The sequence below is a fragment of the Leopardus geoffroyi genome, chromosome D2, assembly GCF_018350155.1.
Source record: "Leopardus geoffroyi isolate Oge1 chromosome D2, O.geoffroyi_Oge1_pat1.0, whole genome shotgun sequence".
In the NCBI taxonomy this organism is placed as follows: Eukaryota; Metazoa; Chordata; class Mammalia; order Carnivora; family Felidae; genus Leopardus; species Leopardus geoffroyi.
In genome coordinates this window covers 82,060,501-82,078,565 of record NC_059334.1, presented here as the reverse complement: position 1 = coordinate 82,078,565, position 18,065 = coordinate 82,060,501, and the positions used below count along the sequence as shown (strand labels likewise).

General features: G+C 51.2%; 1 protein-coding gene across 2 annotated transcripts in view; it reads left to right on the top strand.

The window, feature by feature from the left end:
• Positions 1–18,065, top strand: part of ADAM12 (ADAM metallopeptidase domain 12) — a 353,192-nt gene that overhangs the window by 293,414 nt on the left and 41,713 nt on the right. For both annotated transcript variants that reach the window (XR_006701751.1, XM_045439195.1), the window contains exons 13-14: positions 893–982; positions 2,958–3,153. Coding sequence is in view for 1 of the 2 variants with exons in the window: in XM_045439195.1 (XP_045295151.1) it covers positions 893–982; positions 2,958–3,153 (286 nt within the window). In the remaining variant the exon portion in view is untranslated. The remainder of the gene's footprint in view (positions 1–892; positions 983–2,957; positions 3,154–18,065) is intronic.

Sequence of the window (18,065 nt, the reverse complement as noted above, 5' to 3'; positions counted from 1 at the left end):
TAATACTAATGACCCCATGAACTCTTCTTTCGGATAATTCATTTTCTTCTAACATGTGTAAACTCTAGGTTATTGGGATGTTCTAAAGTACAAGGACTTCATAAATGCAGTAGGTAATATGTATGGACCTTTTGGGGAGAGCCGAGCAAAGGTGCCAGTCCCTTGTAGGGCTTTTGTTAGGAGAACGTGGGCACTTGTGAAGAACAACCTAACAGAGGAGGTCATTTTCCGTCCTTTCAGAGAGAGCAGTCCATCTAATATGTGATCTCTCTGTTGAAATCCCTTGCAAATCCATGGGCACATCCCACAGACCTCCTTTCCGGCCTCTTGGTCATTCTGATGTGCGTTTCGGACCTGAGAGGTGCCTTGTCTGGGTGAGGCAGCCACCTGTGCTGAGCAAGAGTCTTGGCTACCGCATTGGGCTGGAGGGCGGGGAACTGTGGTTCCACGATTGATTGGACCCCATTCCCTGCCGGCATGCTCCAGATTAAAAGGGTCAGTATTTGAAGAGTTGAGTTTGTACCCGCCTGTGTATATTTTTAAAGTGAGTTCAGAGTGTTCCGGCGATCCTGAGACCGTTCACTACAATAAGACCTGCATGAATCCTGAATCAGAGGCCTCCCCACAGACCCCCAGCCACAGCCCACTTGACTGGATCAGGCAGCCCGCCTTCCTATGCACGCTCCCCTTACCCTCTGTGAAAGGCACGGAATGAGTGCTGTTGACTCTTCCCAGGGACTCACAGACCTTGGCAAGCTTCACAGAAGCTTAGCTTTGCTAGATGTGAAAATAATCTCAGGCTGGTTTTCAGCTCCTTCCCTTTATGGCCCGGGCCTTCCATGAGTAGTTGCCCCACGAGACCCTGTCAAACGAGTCCCGCTCTCCTCCCCAGGAATGTACGAACGTCTGCTGCAATGCCACCACCTGTACCCTGAAGCCGGACGCTGTGTGCGCACACGGGCTGTGCTGTGAAGACTGTCGGGTGAGCTCTCTCGGCCCCCGAGGCCACCCCCAGGTTCAGGTGCTTCCACAATGACACAGGACGAGCGAGGCAACAGGATGGCTTCCCGGCCCCTCTATTGTGAAAACCGTAACTCCTCACCGTACAAGCTGGTGTCCCCCACTGTTGTCCAGTCTTCGTGTGAAATGCACACTTTATTTATGTATCTTTTTTTTTTTTTTTGAGAGAGAGAGAGAGGGAGCGAGAAAGCATGAGCAGGGGAGGGACACAGAGAGAGGGAGACAGAATCCCAAACAGGTTCTGCAGTGTCAGCGCAGAGCCCGACGCGGGGCTTGAACTCACGAACTGCGCCATCAGGACCTGAGCCGGAACCAAGAGTCAGATGCTTAGCCCACTGAGCCCCCCAGGCGCCCCCTCCAATCTTCGTGTGAAATGCACACTTGAATGCTAAGTCATCGGTGGTCAGTCATTTATTTACGGATTGGAAAAGAATTGTTCTCCAAAACTCTGGCTCACTGTGACACACTCCAGTTGCGTTGCTGGACGCTGGTAAGATGCATCGTCCTATTACCATGATGGGAGCAGCTAGAGAGAGAGTCTCCACCCCGGTCACTCAGCCTCTGCTCTATCCCAAGAACATCTACCTGCCGGGCTGAGAAGCCATGCGGGTCGTTCCAGGGAATATATGTAACCACCTTGATCTTGATGTCCTCCCAACACAAGGATTGGCCCACCCAGCCCGAACAATGGTGGCCCTTTGATACTTTGGTCATTGCTGCTGCCATGACAGATTGCCATTTGTTTGGGCAATTCCATTGTTTGTCTCGTCATTCAGAGCGGAGATCTGACTGAGGAGAAGCCTGAGCTTTTGATTCAAAGGTTCCAAGGGTAGACTTTCTTTCTTTTTCAATTAAGCGATTGATCTTGGCATTCTGCTCGCAGGAAAGTCCCTCTCCGCTCCCCACCCAGCCCCGTGATTCAGAAGTGCATTACAGCATCTTACGTTCAGCCTAAAATATCCATCCTGCCCTTTCTCTCCATGATTAACTTCTGGGGGACGTTCAAGGAAGCTGACACCACCACCACCCCCACCCCGGGCACACAGCTGCTGGCCATGGAAGGGGGGTGGGTGGGGGTGGGGCAGGTCGCTGGCCCTGTAGTCTCTGACAAGCCACTCTGAGCCTCGGTTTCTTCAACCACAGAAAGGTGAGGCATTGGCCGATGGTTCCTAACATCTTTTACGGCTCCCTTGCTTCACTTCTGCCCCGTGAAGTCCTACAGACAGGTTTCCAAGTCCATGATTTGATGACAAAGTGAAATATAATTGTCACCGAGCCCTTGGAATGATTTTTGTCCTCTTGGCCACAAGTGCTAACACTGTAAGAGCAAACCTCATCTTATAACACGTGGCGACTAGAGATCTTCAGAATTAAGGAGCCCATCGGCCGGTACTCCCTTCCCATGCCTCCTTTGAGGTGACAGGTGCCACCAAGCAGCCTGTCTCCTCATCAGAAGACCCTAATGTCGCATGAAATTAAAAACAGGCAGCTCTTGGGGCTCCTGGGTGGCTCGGTTGGTTAAGCGTCCAACTTCAGCACAGGTCACCATCTCATGGCTCATGAGTTCGAGCCCCGCATCGGGCTCTGTGTTGACAGCTCAGAGCCTGGAGCCTCCTTCAGATTCTGTGTCTCCCTCTCTGCCCCACCCTTGCTCACGCTCTCTCAAAAATACATAAACATTAAAAAATTAAAAAAAAAAAAAAAAAAGAGGCAGCTCTTGATTGCCCCCCTCCCTAGTGGAAAGGTAAACCCCAGAGCCCAGAGCAAGATTCTGTGTATTTAACGACTCTCCGTGTCTCTCTCTCCCCTTGGGATCCTTGCCCCTTGATGTGAGGCTTCGGGAGGATGGCCCGGCCCCGGCTCCAGCCCAGGAGCGCTGCCGGGAAGCCGCTTCCCTTTCCTGCGGTGCACGGGCCATAAACAGCCTCTCCTTCCAGCTAAAGCCTGCGGGAACGGCATGCAGGGACTCCAGCAATTCCTGCGACCTCCCCGAGTTCTGCACGGGGGCCAGCCCCCAGTGCCCGGCCAACGTGTACCTGCACGACGGGCACCCGTGTCAGGGAGTCGACGGCTACTGCTACAACGGCATCTGTCAGACCCACGAGCAGCAGTGCGTCACGCTCTGGGGACCAGGTACGTGGCCGCCCCCGGTGGGCGCGGAGCCGTGGGGCTTGGGGAGCTCGCTCGGTTCCCGTAAGCGTCGCTCCCGCCGCGCCGTCTGCAAAGCTTCCCTCCCTTCAGCTGGAGCGATTGGCTCCCTGGAAGGCCTGGGGCCGTGCCGGGCGCTGGGCGTGCAGAAAGGGGCACTGCCCAGAGCGCGGCCCACTGGGAGAGGTGTGAACACGTGCTGTGCGCCCTGTGGAGCGATGGGGAGGACCAGCCGTGACCCCTGCCCTCAGATGGCTTAACAGTCGTTGGGCAGACAGATAGAACTTCCTACCCACTCTGATCACGTAAGCGCTTCTTGTGCTCGGGCAAGAGAAAGTCCTGGCGGACTCGCCACGTGAGGAGCCTGTGACCAGGAAGGACGAGGAGGGGTCACTCCTGACACAGGGAGCAGCGAGCTGGCATGTGGAACGGGCTGCCGGGGTGGGAGGCCGGGACCCCGGGGTGCAGAGGAAGAACATGCAGACAGGTGTTGGAGGGCCTCGCGAGGCATCCGGGTTCTAAAAGCAGAGTGGTGGACGTGTGCGTTCCCGAAAAAGGCACCCAGACGGGCAAGTGGCCAGGAAGCAGCTGCTGGGGCAGTTAGGGGCTGTCCACTCCGTGCTTCCTGTGTGCAGGATGCTGGGCCAGATGCTCCGTATGACTCATCCCTTCCAGCCCTCCAACAGGAGAGAGGTAGGGGAAATGACTGCGGTTCAGAGAAGGTGCAGCTGAAATTCAGAGACCGGAAGTCAGCTTCCTGATGGTGTAAGGCTGGGATTGGCGCCCAGGCCCACGGACCCAAGAGCCATACGTAATGCACGCTGTGCGGCTGTGCCCAAGAGCCAGGCCTAGAACAAAACTTCCACGGAAGCTCCGCAGTGGAGTGGGTGCTGGGACGCCACAGGAGGAAGAATCGGGCCCCTGGACGTGGCTCTCTCTGTTGGCCCATCTTCTGGGGCCGGGAGTCCAGGGCCCCCGTGGGGCAGCCGGGACCCTGAGGACTCCTCACCCCAGCGTTTGCTGCCTCTGCACCCCCCCCCCCCCGCCGCCTTCCGGGATTCCAGCAGCGAATCCAGTCCCCCAGAGAGCACTTTCCAAGAGTGCGGCCCCCGCCCCATCTTGTCCTTCTCCCTCCTCCCTGCCGCCTGCGGAGGTGACCTCACTGCTGGCCGGGGACACCGGCTGTGGCACGGCCACCGTGGTCAGCCAGGCAGAGAGCCAGGCAAGCTCTAGAGGATAGAGGATCGGGCCTTCGTCAGACTTTCACGTGTGAGGTTTCGGTTTCAGGGGTGATGAGGGCAGTCAACGAGGGCAGAAAATGGTGACCGGTCATCAAAGCTCGGGTGTTCAGTGGGGTGTGAAAGCAGTGGCCAAGCAGGGAGAGCAAGGACCGGTGTTTCTGAGGGTTGGGTCCCGTCGTCGAGCCCGCGGCCCCACCAGCCGAAGATGGCCCTCTGTACTTGGACGGCCCTGAGGGGCTAGAAGGAGCCGCGGGGTGCAGCCGGGGGCTGGTGCAGCCCATTCGCCGTGTCTGGGAGGAGCTCTCCCGGGGCTCCTCAGGCTCTGCGGGTCCACTCGGGCACAAAGGGGGAGGCCCTCAAAATACACGCGTCAGGGGCGCCCGGGTGGCTCAGTCGGTTAAGCGGCCGACTTCGGCTCAGGTCACAATCTCGCGGTCCGTGAGTTCGAGCCCCGCGTCGGGCTCTGGGCTGACGGCTCAGAGCCTGGAGCCTGTTTCCGATTCTGTGTCTCCCTCTCCCTGACCCTCCCCCACTCATGCTCTGTCTCTCTCTGTCTCAAAAATAAATAAACGTTTAAAAAAATTAAAAAAAAAACAATACACGCGTCAGATGCCCGGCTGGGCTCTGAGCGGGTCAGTGACTTCAGACACCTTTCAGTCAAGCGAGGTCACTTTGGGACAGCGGCTACCACTGCAGGCCACATCCTCGTGGCCTGAAGCATCCCTGGTGGCCGCTCCTCCCCAGCCTTTCTCCGGACTCAGCAGTCTCCCCGCTTCTCGAGTTACAGGGGGAGTCATGACGCTCCCTTCCAAAACGGCCTTCTGTGGCCAGAGCACACACAGCACTTGGAGCCTTCGGAGGCCAATGTGCTCTCCGATGTCCCGCTGTATTGCAGCGTCTGGCCCCGTTTCCAGAGTGAGGTCAGCTTGAACTCCGCGGCTCTCTCTGAGCCATCGCCACCGTGTGACTCAGCTGGCTGCACGCCTTAGATTCCTGGTGACCGAGGCGGGTATTCATCTCATCGGATCAGGCCTTCTCAAGCTGCCTGACCAGAGAGAGAGAGAGAGAGAGAGAGAGAGCCAGACAGGCAGGCAAACCGACAGCCTGACTCACGGACTGAGCTTTTCAAAAGCGAGAGCAGTAGGAAGTTCCCTCCTGTGGATTCTCAGCGTCCTCGTGGCTGACGGTGAGGCTGGCAGCCTGGCGGCCCCGGGGACCCACACCAGCTCCTGAGGAGGGCCGCTCCCCCGGAGCTCCTCGCTCGCCTCCCCTCTCCCCTGCCGCCCCCCTGAGGGCTGAGGAGGCCTGTGCCGGGGCGGTGGCACGGTCGCCGTGAGAGGGTCAGTGCACGTGGACCGAGCCTTCCCGGCATCAGGGAGGCTCAGTGTTCCTGGAAATGACAAGCTTGGGGACCCGCCTCAGGCTCGGGGCTTCAGGGGTTCGGTGCACTCCAGCCAACTCCTTCTCAGTACTTGAGGTCGCTGCACCAACTTCCTCAGGAGGGCGGAGGACATGTGCGCCAGAATCAGCGGGGGCCCTCCACACCGGGGACCTTCTCAGAAGGGCCTCTGACCGCCTCCTGGGTAAACGCAGTGGGTTCCTTCCCTTCCCTGGCAGTGCAGCTGTCTTGTGGTCTAGTTCAAGGGCGCTGTATGAGTTTCCTGCGGCTGCTGTAACAAATGACCACAAATTTAGCGGCTTACGACAACACAGATTTGTCGTCTTCTGGCCCTGCAAGTTGGAAACCCTAAAACCGAGATGTTGGCAGGGGGACGTTGCTTTTGCAGGCCATTGGGGAGAGCGTATCCCTGCGCCTCCGCCAGCTTCCTGAGGCCCCCGCGTTCCTTGGCCCGTGCCCCTCCTTCATCTTCGAGGGCGGCAGCACATATCTTCCAGGCTCTGTCTCTCTCTGGCTTCTTCCTCACTCCCATCTTCTCTGAGTCTGACCCTCCTGCCTCCCTCTTTTAAGGGCCCCGTGATTACGTTGCACCTATTCAGACCATTCAGGAGACTCCCCACCCCCCCCCCCCCCCGAATCCTTAATCACATCTTCAAAGTCCCTTTGCCACGTAAGGTCACATATTCACGGGTTCCGAGGATTAGAATGCGGGCCCCTTTGGGGGGCCCTTTTTCTGCCTGTCACAGGTGCTAAACAGACCCCTTACTAGCCAGGTGACCTTCGACAGGTCTACTCAACCTTTGTGCCTCATCCGTAACATGGGGCTTGTCAGATGCCTACCCTGTGGGTATGTCATCGTCCTCTAACCCAGCCTGTTACCCATCGTATGTGAGGTGTCCCATGCAGTAGCATGCTAGATGCGTGGCTCCCAGTAAGTCCGAGCTCTGCAAATAAGATGGGATTGAGCTCACAGGATGCTCACGGACTAGTGAGCAAGATTCTCTGAGTGCCGTGATGTGGCGAGGCATGGTCAAGAGAAGGCTCAACCCGGAGTGTGGTACGGAGCCAGCCAGGAAGGCGTCCTAGATAAGGTTGCCTTGGAGAAGTCGTTTGGCAGGGGTGGGAGGGGAAGGGTATTTCCTGCATACAAAATAGCAGCGGTCAAGGTGCAAAGGGGCCATCCCAGGGAACCTCAGGCAGTGCTGCTTGTCCAGAGCATGGTCTGTGACCTGGAGAGCAGAGATCCTCATTTCTCACCCCGTTCTCTCATTTATTAAATATTCGTCAACGGCCTGCTAGTCTAAGATGCTGACTCAAGAGCCCGAGTCTGCCAGAGTGACATACTTCCCACAGTCCCTCTGCACTATCTCCTGGACCCGGAGTGGAGTCAGGATGTGACCGTCACAATCCCGAGGCGGGGGTGACTTCCTCAGCCAGGCCCCTGGCCAACTAGAGGGACCAGGCTGGGAACATTCTAATGCCGTGTTACAGTGGTTGGTTTGAATCAGCTTTTCACCATTCAGAAAAGTAAAACTTAACTGTCAAGGACACATTTGCCGTATTTCGTTTCACCATGATTAGCAAAAGCTTGGGGAGCTGAAGCATATTTGCATTAGGGTCATTTTAGGCTCCCCACGAGCCCCAGTAGCCCAGAGCTCCAGGATTCATTGAGCGTCTACTCCTGGCCCGTGCCACGCGTACCCCAGTGACCCAACTGAACTGTGGAGCCATCCGGAAGTGTCCATTTACACTCAGGAAGTCCATTACTCTCCAGACCTGGCTACCCAAACGCTGACCGGAGAAAGCCCTTCCTTCCAGCTAACTATTCCCTTTTGAAATGGACATTTCTCAAAGCAGCATCATATTTCAATAAATTCACCCTGCTTCCAAATCTTTCTACAAATAGAATGATAGAAAATTCAAAACATATGCCTCCAAACCCCAACTAGCAAAGGAAGATACTTTTCTTCTTCTGTTTTTTTTTCGGTTTATTTATTTATTTTGAGAGAGACAGAGTGCAAGATGGGGGAGGGGCAGAGAGAGAGAACCTCAGGCAGCATCCGAACAGTCATCACAGAGCCCGATGTGGGCCTCAATGCGGGGCTCGAACTCCCCCACCGTGAGGTCATGACCTGAGCCGAGGTCAGATGCTTAATGGACTGAGCCACCCAGGTGCCCCCAATGTAAGATACTTCTAGAATACCTTTTGGGGTCTTTGTTCATTTGTCTCCTTTCCTAATTAATGTCGGTAATGTTCTTGTTGGCAAGGAGCTTAAATTCTTCCCTGTCCCCAATTTTTCTTCCACAAATGTTCCATCTCAAGACTTTATATGTTGGTGTCAAACACAGAAATGTTATCTGCAGTTCAAACTGTAACTTGTATTTAGCTCACTTAGTCCAGTTTGGTCTTAATAGCCACAAAGATGTTCTGTCAATGTGAGATGACCTTTATTCCTTCTGAAATAAGCCGGGTATGTTTCTTCGGGCAGAAAATTCACTTTTGCCAGTGTTGTTTATCTGAACCATGGTGACTGAAAGCGTGACTTGGAAATTACTCTTACAGATAACTGCACGTCGAGAGCCACAAACAATTTGCATCAGGGGAGTCCTGAAATACGTTAGTTTTATCTATGTTATCACTCACCAGAAAATAGCGTCGCTTGATTTATGCAGTGTGAGCTGGCCAGACAATTTTTATGGGCTGGTAAATATTCAGTGTTTATCTGCAAGGCTGGTTTAAATGAGTTTGCATTATGATGATACACCTGGCGCGGAACATTTGCTAATCGTCTACCACTCTGGTGACGAGCAACGGGAAACGAGAGACGCTCTTGCCAAGAGTCCTATCGTCCAAGAGTCGGGAAGGTCTCCCTTCTGTCCCGCTGCGTGAGAAAGCAATGATAAGATTTGTTCGTTTGGGCTCCATTTTCCGTTGAATGCAAAGGTCAATTTGGAGAAGAGAGAGAGAGAGAGAGAAATACAAGGAGACCAACAGGACCTTCAGTTGCTCAAAAGAGTGCCTTTGTCTGTGGGTGGAGCAGCGAGCAGCAGGGGGCTGGGACAGTTAGTGACAGGGAGGGAGGAGCCCATCCGCCCAAATGGCAGAAGATCATTTGCATAATAAAGTCATTTTAAGGAAGAGATTAGATCAAGTAAATTGTGGGCTTAATGCGAGATGTCATCATCTCCCTTTCAACAGGCATAATGACATTCAAACTTCCAAACTACAATCACGAATATAAGTTTTATCACTCTGAAGATAAGACTGGTAATTAAAACCCATCACTTTCTGTGTCATTGTAAACTACAGCATGATGTCAGAATTCCCTCTGAAAGGCTAAATTTTATCTCTTGATAATGGCAGAACCTCTAAGTGTTCCATTATTAAGAATTCAAAGGCTGTAGATGGATGTGATAGAGTGACGATGAGAAAACGGTTGTCATTTTGCTTCTCAAGAGACAGATGTGAAGTCTCTTCATGAAAACGGGAAGACAGATATTTTTAAGCGCGGCAACTTTGAACCCAAACCTGTGCCTTTATAACCTCTTACCAGTGGGTAGAAGTCATTTGCACTTTTGAAATTACTGACCATTGTGGCTCTGAGAGAAATGCCGGACGGCCACTCGCACACAAAAGCCACGAGGGTCACTTGGCTGAGTCCTGGTCCGCTGTTGGAACTGGTCTCTGCTGGGTCTGCACACAGCCAGGGCGCGCGGGATGTTGCCTCTGGGGTTTGGGTCTTCCACTCTGCTGCTTTTAATGTTTTCTTTTAATGCAAGAGCTGTATCTGTTCCCAAGGTCAGCCCTGAGCCCCCTTTCCGGTTTTCCCGCCGATAAGCTCTCTTACTTCGCCTGCATTTGTAAGATGTCTGTCTTTTGATGACCTTCGATCTTCTTTCCCCGACCGACCGCACAGTAATACTTCCTTTGATGTAAATGAGTAAGTGAAAATCCAGAGTCACAGAAAAGATAAGCCAGGAGACCGCATCCGTTTACCCGAGATGCCTTGTTCGGCAGAAATCATAATTGACTTCCTCTGGGGAAGGCAGTTGAGACATGATGTGCCTTCCCCAGATTGCTTTCCCTGTGGCTTTGCACTCCTTCTTCTCGGCACGCACCTGCTCTGTGTGGGCCTGAGGCACTGTCCCTGTCTGCTGGGTTTTTACAGTGGGAGGAAGGAGCCTTGGGACATCACAGGAGGCAAAAGAGCAAACGCGGTGAATGCAAGGAGGGGACAGCCCCCACAGCACGGTTGAGAGAAGGAGGGCCGGGTCCAGCCTCTCGGGAAGGTGGTGGTGGGAGAAGGCCTGGAAGGACACAGTCAGCAATGCGGAGGAACACAGCAGCCCAGGACCCTTCCGCAACGGGCTCCAGCAGCCAGGTTCCAAGGGAAACGCTGATTGACTTGGCTTTGGTCCATCATCCATCATTGACCCAATCTTCCGACCTGTGGGAGGGAGCACTGTGGCCGGACTGGAGTCTCCTCCTGTCCTGTGGGCACAGGCTCTCCCACGCTGGAGAGATTCCTCCCCAGGAGGGGTTTGGCCCCAGTGCAGCGGGCTGTGCTGGAAGGGGCGGTGCCGAGCAGTGCCCCGCCTCCAGCCGGAAGCTTGCCGGCCCCCGGAGGTGGCACAGAACCCCGCGCGGCCCCGCCTACAGCCTGAAATGGCAGGTGGGGCGGTGGCCGGGCATGTTATGATCTGAATCCAGTCCCAGCTGCTTTTGTACTTCTAAAATAAGTTTCGGTCATTTTAAACCTCTTGGCCTTTAAACCTCCGTGTTTCTCGTGCCACGATTTCTCATCCCAATGGTAGAGACCCCAGGGCAGGAAAGACCAGCCCAACTGGATGAGAACAAGGGTCGTTTTTGTTTTTGTTTTTTTAAGTTTGTTTCATTGATTTATTTTGAGAGAGAGCTAGAGAGAGAGCAAGCAGGGGAGGGGCAGAGAGAGAATCCCAAGAAGGCTCCACGCTGTCTGCACAAAGCCCGATACAGAGCTCGAACCTACCAACTGTGAGATGGTGACCTGAGCCGAAATCAAGAGTCAGACCCTTAACCGACTGAGCCACCCAGGTGCCCCAAGAACAAGCACTGGAAGCAGAGTTCGCCCCATCCTCCAGGCACCATGTCCCCACCCAAATTAAAACAGCCATTTCTGAGCATTGACGAAAGCTGTCAGCCCCTAAGTGCTTGAGGATGGAGAATGCCAAAGATCTTATCCGTGGAGGTTGACCAAGAAGTACACATGATCATGTGCTTTCTATTGATTCTCTAGATAAACAGATGAAGAGGCCACGTGACAAGGGATTGAGTATGGGTTCTGGTCTTTGATGTCACAGAGAGAGATCCATCCCATCCCCAAGTTCACGTAGCTGATGAAAGCGTGACCTAATTTTCTTCCAAATGTGAGTTTTCTTTGCCACATTGTAGCAAGCCATGGCACTGACATGTCCCAGTGATGATACACCAGTGGTAAAGTGTGACATGGCATTTCTTGCTCCCTCAAGTTCTGGGTGAGAACTAAAATGAATAAGTCTTGGATCTAGACTGTTATTGGTTTCCTGGGAAAAACAGAAAGTTAACTTTTAGAAAGCTGCATTTTTCAAGCCACGGGGCAGATTAATACCAGAGTAGAGCCAGCCCTACCCAGCTTTGCTTCTTTATGGACTGACTTCTGCCTGCAGCAGTTTTCAAGTTATCAGAGTCAGGGATTTTCATTTCTTTTCCTGAGTCACTAGAGATGCAGCAAAGAGACATAAAAATGTTTACTGACTCTCTCCACTGCCCCCTTCTTGGAGGAAGACCCCCGCCCCAACTGGTGTGCTCAGACTCAAGGGCATGTCACCCAACTCCGTTCATTACCATTACCTGAGAATAAGCACGGGTGGCCAGTGTCACAGCCTGTCAAGTTATTCCCTGAAAAAAGATTTGGTGGAGATGCAGCCAAGCCTGAGGATGGACAGATTATAGGAGTCATCTGGTGGTTCTGGAGAGAAAGGAACCGCAGGGAGAGGAGTGTGTTGCCAGTTAGGTGGTTTCTAAGAGGGAGACTGCAGCTGAATAGAAGGACCGTGGGCTTCGGCATTGGATCCATGAGTCAAGTCCAGCTTTACCGCTTCCCCAACATTATCATCTTCAGCAAGTTGCCAGGACACTGAGCCTTGGTGTTTAAATCGGTGAAACGGGGTACGTAGACCTTACAGGGGTGGCTGTAAGGATTAAAGATCCTGCGTGCCGGACCCAGCACAATACCCAAGAGTGGGGGTACTCAACCGATGGTATGTTGGTGATCTAAAATATGTTCGTTCATTTAAGATGTGTGTGCTGGTTTGTTTAAGGGCGAGGAAAGGAATTACAGGGAAGATGACCTTGGTTCCCAGGGTATAAAAATGACTCAGACCCAAATGTCTGTACTTGAGATCTCCTACTACCTCTTCAAGATGGTGCTTAGTGCCTGTGCAGTGAGATGACGCTCTAGGGGCTCACCCAGCGCAGGTTGGGAGGGTGCCCAGAACGACCACGGGATTTGGAGCCATGGGGAGCTTCACTCCCTGAAATGAGTCGGGAGGGGAGAGGTGTAGGGAAGTTGAAGTCCTTGAGCTGCGACTAGAGTTGTTATTTAGTATACAGAGTATGTACAAAACTTCCCAGTGTTTCAGATTCGGAGATTCTCTTCCCCCTCATGTCCCAAGGTAGGTTCAGAAATTACTTATCCCGTCATTCAACACTTTTCATTGGTTTCCTCTGATGTGCGAGCCACTGGGGACCATCCTCGGTGAAGGAGACAGATGTCAAGTCCCTATTGATAGAACCATGAACTATTGCAAGTAAATAAGTGTCGCAAACCTGGCCAGGCACGAGGAGCTCTCTTTATCCCTCATACATTCTCCCACTCTTAATGTCCAGGAGCCAGACTTCCCCTTCCCCGTGATCGATGGCTGTCCTTATTATAATTCAGTTTGAGAGCCTGCCGTGTGTTGGGGCCTCACTGAGTCTCACAGCACCTCTGAGTCAGGTGATGTACTTGTCCCCCATGTTACCGGGTCTCTTGGTATGTAGGGTTGACACCAGATCAGCCTACATTATTCTCAGGCCCAAGTCTCTTGCCCTTCCAATTCTGCAGCATGGCTGCTTAGAGAGACCAGAGAAGGCAGGCAGCCTTCCAAAAGCAATTGAAATTCGATAAACGGTTACTGTTTTTCTTGGATCCCATACATGCCCAGATATAAAGCATGGTTTCCCCCCCAGAAATTATCCGTCAGAAAGCTTGGTTGACTACTGACCTGTTCATCTCTCGATCATGTCTTTTGACTCTCACAGTCCTGTTGGAAAGGTACCTCGGGCCTCGGGAGCCTCTATCAGTGCTGTTTAGGAGCCTGGTTGAGGCTGATGGACAAGATTGGGTTTATGAAAAGACCGGGACGTTTGTCGTATGTTTAATTACTGTTCCTAGGGTGTGACTTCATGCCTCCACCTTTTGTTGTTGCTGTTGTTGTTGTTGTTGTTGTTGTTGTTGTTGTTGTTGTTGTTCTGGTAAAGGATCCTTGAAAAGATCACTTTGACAAGCAACAGGATAAATGATCAGCTTCTGGAGATCCTGAGTATATACCCTCTGAGCAAATAGAAAAAAGTAAAATCAGAAGACTCATTGTTGGAGGAATGGGTACTTGAACCTAAGAATAAGATTTCCAGTGACAACATCACAACAGAGTAAAAAGGTCAGCATCAACATGAGCTAGAAATACAGAGGATGGGCTGCAGGAAACAGACTTTTTGTAATCACTTTATTGAGGTGTGGTTGACATACACGAAGCTGTAGGTATTTAATGTGTACAACTTGACGAGCTTGGAGATGAGTGTACATCCGTCACCACAATTGATGCCATAAACACATTCATCGCCTCTAAAAGGTCATACTTCTCTTCGTGTGTGTGTGTGTGTGTATGTGTGTGTGTGTGTGTGTGTATGAGAGAGAGAACGAACACTTAGCATTAGGATCTACCCTCTTGGCAAATTTTTATATTAACTAGAGACTCTGCTGTATAGTAGATTTTTAGGACTAATTTTTCACCACGAAAACTTTGTACTCTTCGACTAATACCTCCTCACATCTCCCCACACCTCCCCCCTGCCCCTGGCAACCACCGTTCTACTCTCTGCTTCTGTCAGTTTGACTTTTTAGATTCCACCTGTAAGTGAGATCACGCAGTGTTGGTCTTTCTGTGTCTGACTTCTTTCATTTAGCATTATGTCCTCCAGGTTTATCCAGGCTGTCTCAAAGGGCAGGATTTCCTTATTTTTTCAGGCTGAGTAATCTTCAGTTGTATGCATATACCACATTTTCTTTATCCATTCATCCATCAATGGACACAGGATGGTTCCATGTCTTGGCCATTGTGAATAATGTTGCAGTGAACATGGGAGTTTAGATATTTCTTCAAGATCCTGATTTCGATTCCTTTGGATGTATACCTAGGAGCAGGACTACTGGCGATATGGTAGTTCTATTTTTAGTTGTTTGCGGAATTTGCACACTGTCTTCTGCAAAGGCTGTATCTGTTTACATTCCTACAACGTATGGTATAAGGGTATGAAGGTTCCCTTTTCTCAGCATCCTTGCCAACGCTTGTTATCTTTCATGTTTTTAGTAACAGCCATCCTAACTGGTGCGAGGTGATAGCTCATTGTGGTTTTGACTTGTATTTTCCTGATAATCAGTGATGTTGAGTGTCTTTTCCTGTAACTGTTGGCTATTTGCACGTCTTCTTTGAAGAAATGTCTATTCAGTTCCTTTGCCCATCTTTTAATCTGGTCATTTGGGATTTTTTGCTACTGAGTTGTAGAAGTTCCCTATATGTTTTATATATTCACCTTTTGTCAGATGTATGGGTTGCAGATATTTTCTCCCATTCTGTAGGTCGTCTCACATTTTGTTGATTTTTTTCCTTTACCATTCAGAAGCCTCTCAGTTTGATGTGGTCCCACTTTCTTTTTGCTTTTGTTGCCTGTGCTTTTGGCATCCTGCCCAAGAGATCTTTGCCAAGACCAACATCAGGAAGGTTTTCCTCTATGTTTTCTTCTTACCTTTTTATAGTTTCAAGTCTTACACTGAAATCATTCCTCTGTTTTGAGTTCATTTTTGTGTCTGGTATTATTAGATAAGGGTCCTGTTTATTCTTTTGCATGTGTATGACCAGTTTTCCCAGTGCCATTTATTAAAGAGACTGTCCTTACCCCGTTGTGTATTCTTGGCACCTTGGTCAAAGATCAGTTGACCAAAGACCTTAAGACCAAAGAGAAATGTAAACAAGCTGGGAGTATTGTTTCACGATATAGGAGAGTAAAAGAAAAAAGTAATATCTCTTAATTAAAATGTGACTTTTCGGGGCGCCTGGGTGGCTCAGTCGGTTAAGCGTCCGACTTCAGCTCAGGTCACGATCTCGCAGTCCGTGAGTTCGAGCCCCGCGTCGGGCTCTGGGCTGATGGCCCAGAGCCTGGAGCCTGCTTCCGGTTCTGTGTCTCCCTCTCTCTCTGCCCCTCCCCCGTTCATGCTCTGTCTCTCTCTCTGTCTCAAAAATAAACGTTAAAAAAAAATTTTTTTTTTAAATGTGACTTTTCAATATTTCTCATCAAGTTAACCGACAATATGTTCTATGACTCTTGACTCCATCATCCATGTTGCTCCAAATGTGCACATTCAAATTGGCCATCACCTTTCCTGTGCGATTTTCTCTTTGGGAAAATGGCAGCTCTCCTTACGTGTGCGGTGGCTTCTATAGCCTCTCGTGATTTTACAGTCGTTGCGCTGACCAGACACCTGGCTTTCTAAGCCAGGCAGCCCATTGGCATTTGGGACGTTAAATCCCAAACCCACCCTACCCTAGAAGACGCAGTTTTGTGTTCTGGGTCCAGATTCCCCAGCAGTGATCCGGTTCTCTCTTAGAAAATGTTTCATACTTGCTTAAATACCATTTGTATACCTTTGCTTGATTCCCTGTCCTATTTTACCCACTTTATTTGGTATTCATATATCTAACTTACCTCTTTGTTTTAAATCATTGTGGACACCCGTCTCTTTCTCTCTCTTCCTCCCTTTTTGTTCTTAGCCTTCTGTACACCCCAGGCTAACCCTCATCCTTGTGACCCTGTTTACAAGCTCATGTGTCTGAAACTGCTCAGAGATCGGTTTATACACACACACATACAGCCATATATACATATAGAAATCTTTGGGGCACCTGGGTGGCTCAGTCGGTTAAGTAGCCGACTTCGGCTCAGGTCATGATCTCGCGGTCTGTGAGTTCGAGCCCCATCTCGGGCTCTGTCCTGACAGCTCAGAGCCTGGAGCCTGCAACCGATTCTCTGTCTCCCTCTCTGTCTGCCCCTCTCCTGCTTGCTCTCTGTTTCACTCTCTCTGTCTCTCTCTCTCTCTCTCAAAAATAATAAACATTAAAAAAAATTTTTTAATATGTGTAGAAATCTTTTTGCCCTATAAGGAAAACTAACTCATCAATTCACACATTCAAACTGCAACAGTGTTTGTTTTTTTGTTTTGTTTTGTTTTTAACGTGGCCGCATTTCTTAGGAGATAAGTTACTTAATAATAGTAAGAACGACAGAACCTATATAGCATCAAAACAGCATCATGGCAGCGTGCTATCAACCCTGCCTACCCAGTTCCAGGGGCTTAGCATCTGCTGGAAACTGCTGGTCTCCTGTATCCTGGTGTTCTGAGGCAGGGAGAGAACAAAGCCATCTTATCATAACCTCGTTTGGTCGCCCTCTCCATACACGGCAGTAGCGCTGAACCCCTTACCCACCTACGTCTGGGATCCCCTGGGCTGCACGTGAGTGCGTATCATGGCTCTTGCCCTGTTGCCCGTGCGCACCTGCCTGTCGCCCCCCTCAGCAGTGTGGGGGAGAGGGGGTCTTCTTCTGCCCTGTGTCCTCAAGGCCCACGCAGGGCCCAGTGCCTGTGAGGCCTCGATACACCTGAGAGCACCGGAGGGGGCAGGCTGAGCCCTGCCCTCAGACGGCCCCGCCGTCTGGCTTCAGGCAACATACTTAACCTCTTCAGTCCTAGTTTTCTTGTCCATAAAATGGGAAAATGAGACCTCCGTCTTAGGATCCCTGGTAGGATTGAGTTATGGAGTTCGGCTCCTGGTCCCCCCCTCTCAGAGGAGGGACCAGTCTGCTTAGAACAACAGCCCCCTGGCCCCTCTCACTCTCCCGTTTCCTTCATCACGTTGCCCTCCACTGGACTTCAGGCGCGTTCATTTGTTTGCTTCTCTTTCTTCTTGCAATTTGAAAGCAAGCAGAAGTCTTGTCCTCATGGGGCCAACACTGTACCCCCAGTGCCTGGCAGATAGTAAGTACCGGATAAATCTGTGTACGATTGAAGTCTGCCACATAACGGGAGATGGGTGGGTGGGTGGGTGGACGGACAGACGGACGGACGGACGGACAGCTGGGTTGGTAGGCAGGTAGGATGGATGGGGGGAAGAATGAAGGAGAGACAAAGCCAGACAGCCAAGTAATAAGTAGATAGGGCCCACGCATATATGCAGACAACCATTGAGTTGTTGATATTTTAGACGATGGTTTTTCCCAGCTGCTTTGATTAACTAGATCCAGGTATTTTGATCAAAGTGCCATCGAATAGGATGAATTTAAGTGCAAAGTACGGGCTCAACGCCGAGACTCATCCTTACCATCCCCCGACCTCCAGTAAGTAGATGAAAAAGAGGAAGAAGGAAGAAGGTGCGTAGCGGGCAGAGGCTGGGTATGTCCGTGGCGCAACCACACTGTGGGTGGAAGGGGGCCTCTGGGGTGGGTGCTGTAAGAACGACGTGATGTGGTGGCTCAGCCGGTCAAAAGTCCAACTCGATTTCAGCTCAGGTCATGATCTCACCGTTCGGGAGATCGAGCCCCACGTCCAGCTCTGCGCCGACAGCACGCAGCCCGCTTGGGATTCTCTCTCTCCTCTCTCTCTCTCTCTCTCAACACCCCCCCCCACTCCTGCCCCTCCCCCACATTCCCTCTCTCTCAAAATGAAGAAACTTTAAAAAAAAACAACAACAAAAAAAAAACAGGAACGTGATGCTGTTGAGCCAGAGACCTTGCCTTGTTCCATGACAGAGAACTGTGTCCAGTTCGGGATAATGCCTTTCGAAGGGAGTTTGTAGAGGCCGCTCAACACGGTTTTTGAAAAACAGAGAATGGGAAAATGGGAGTTTCCTCTGGTAGCCTCCTGTGG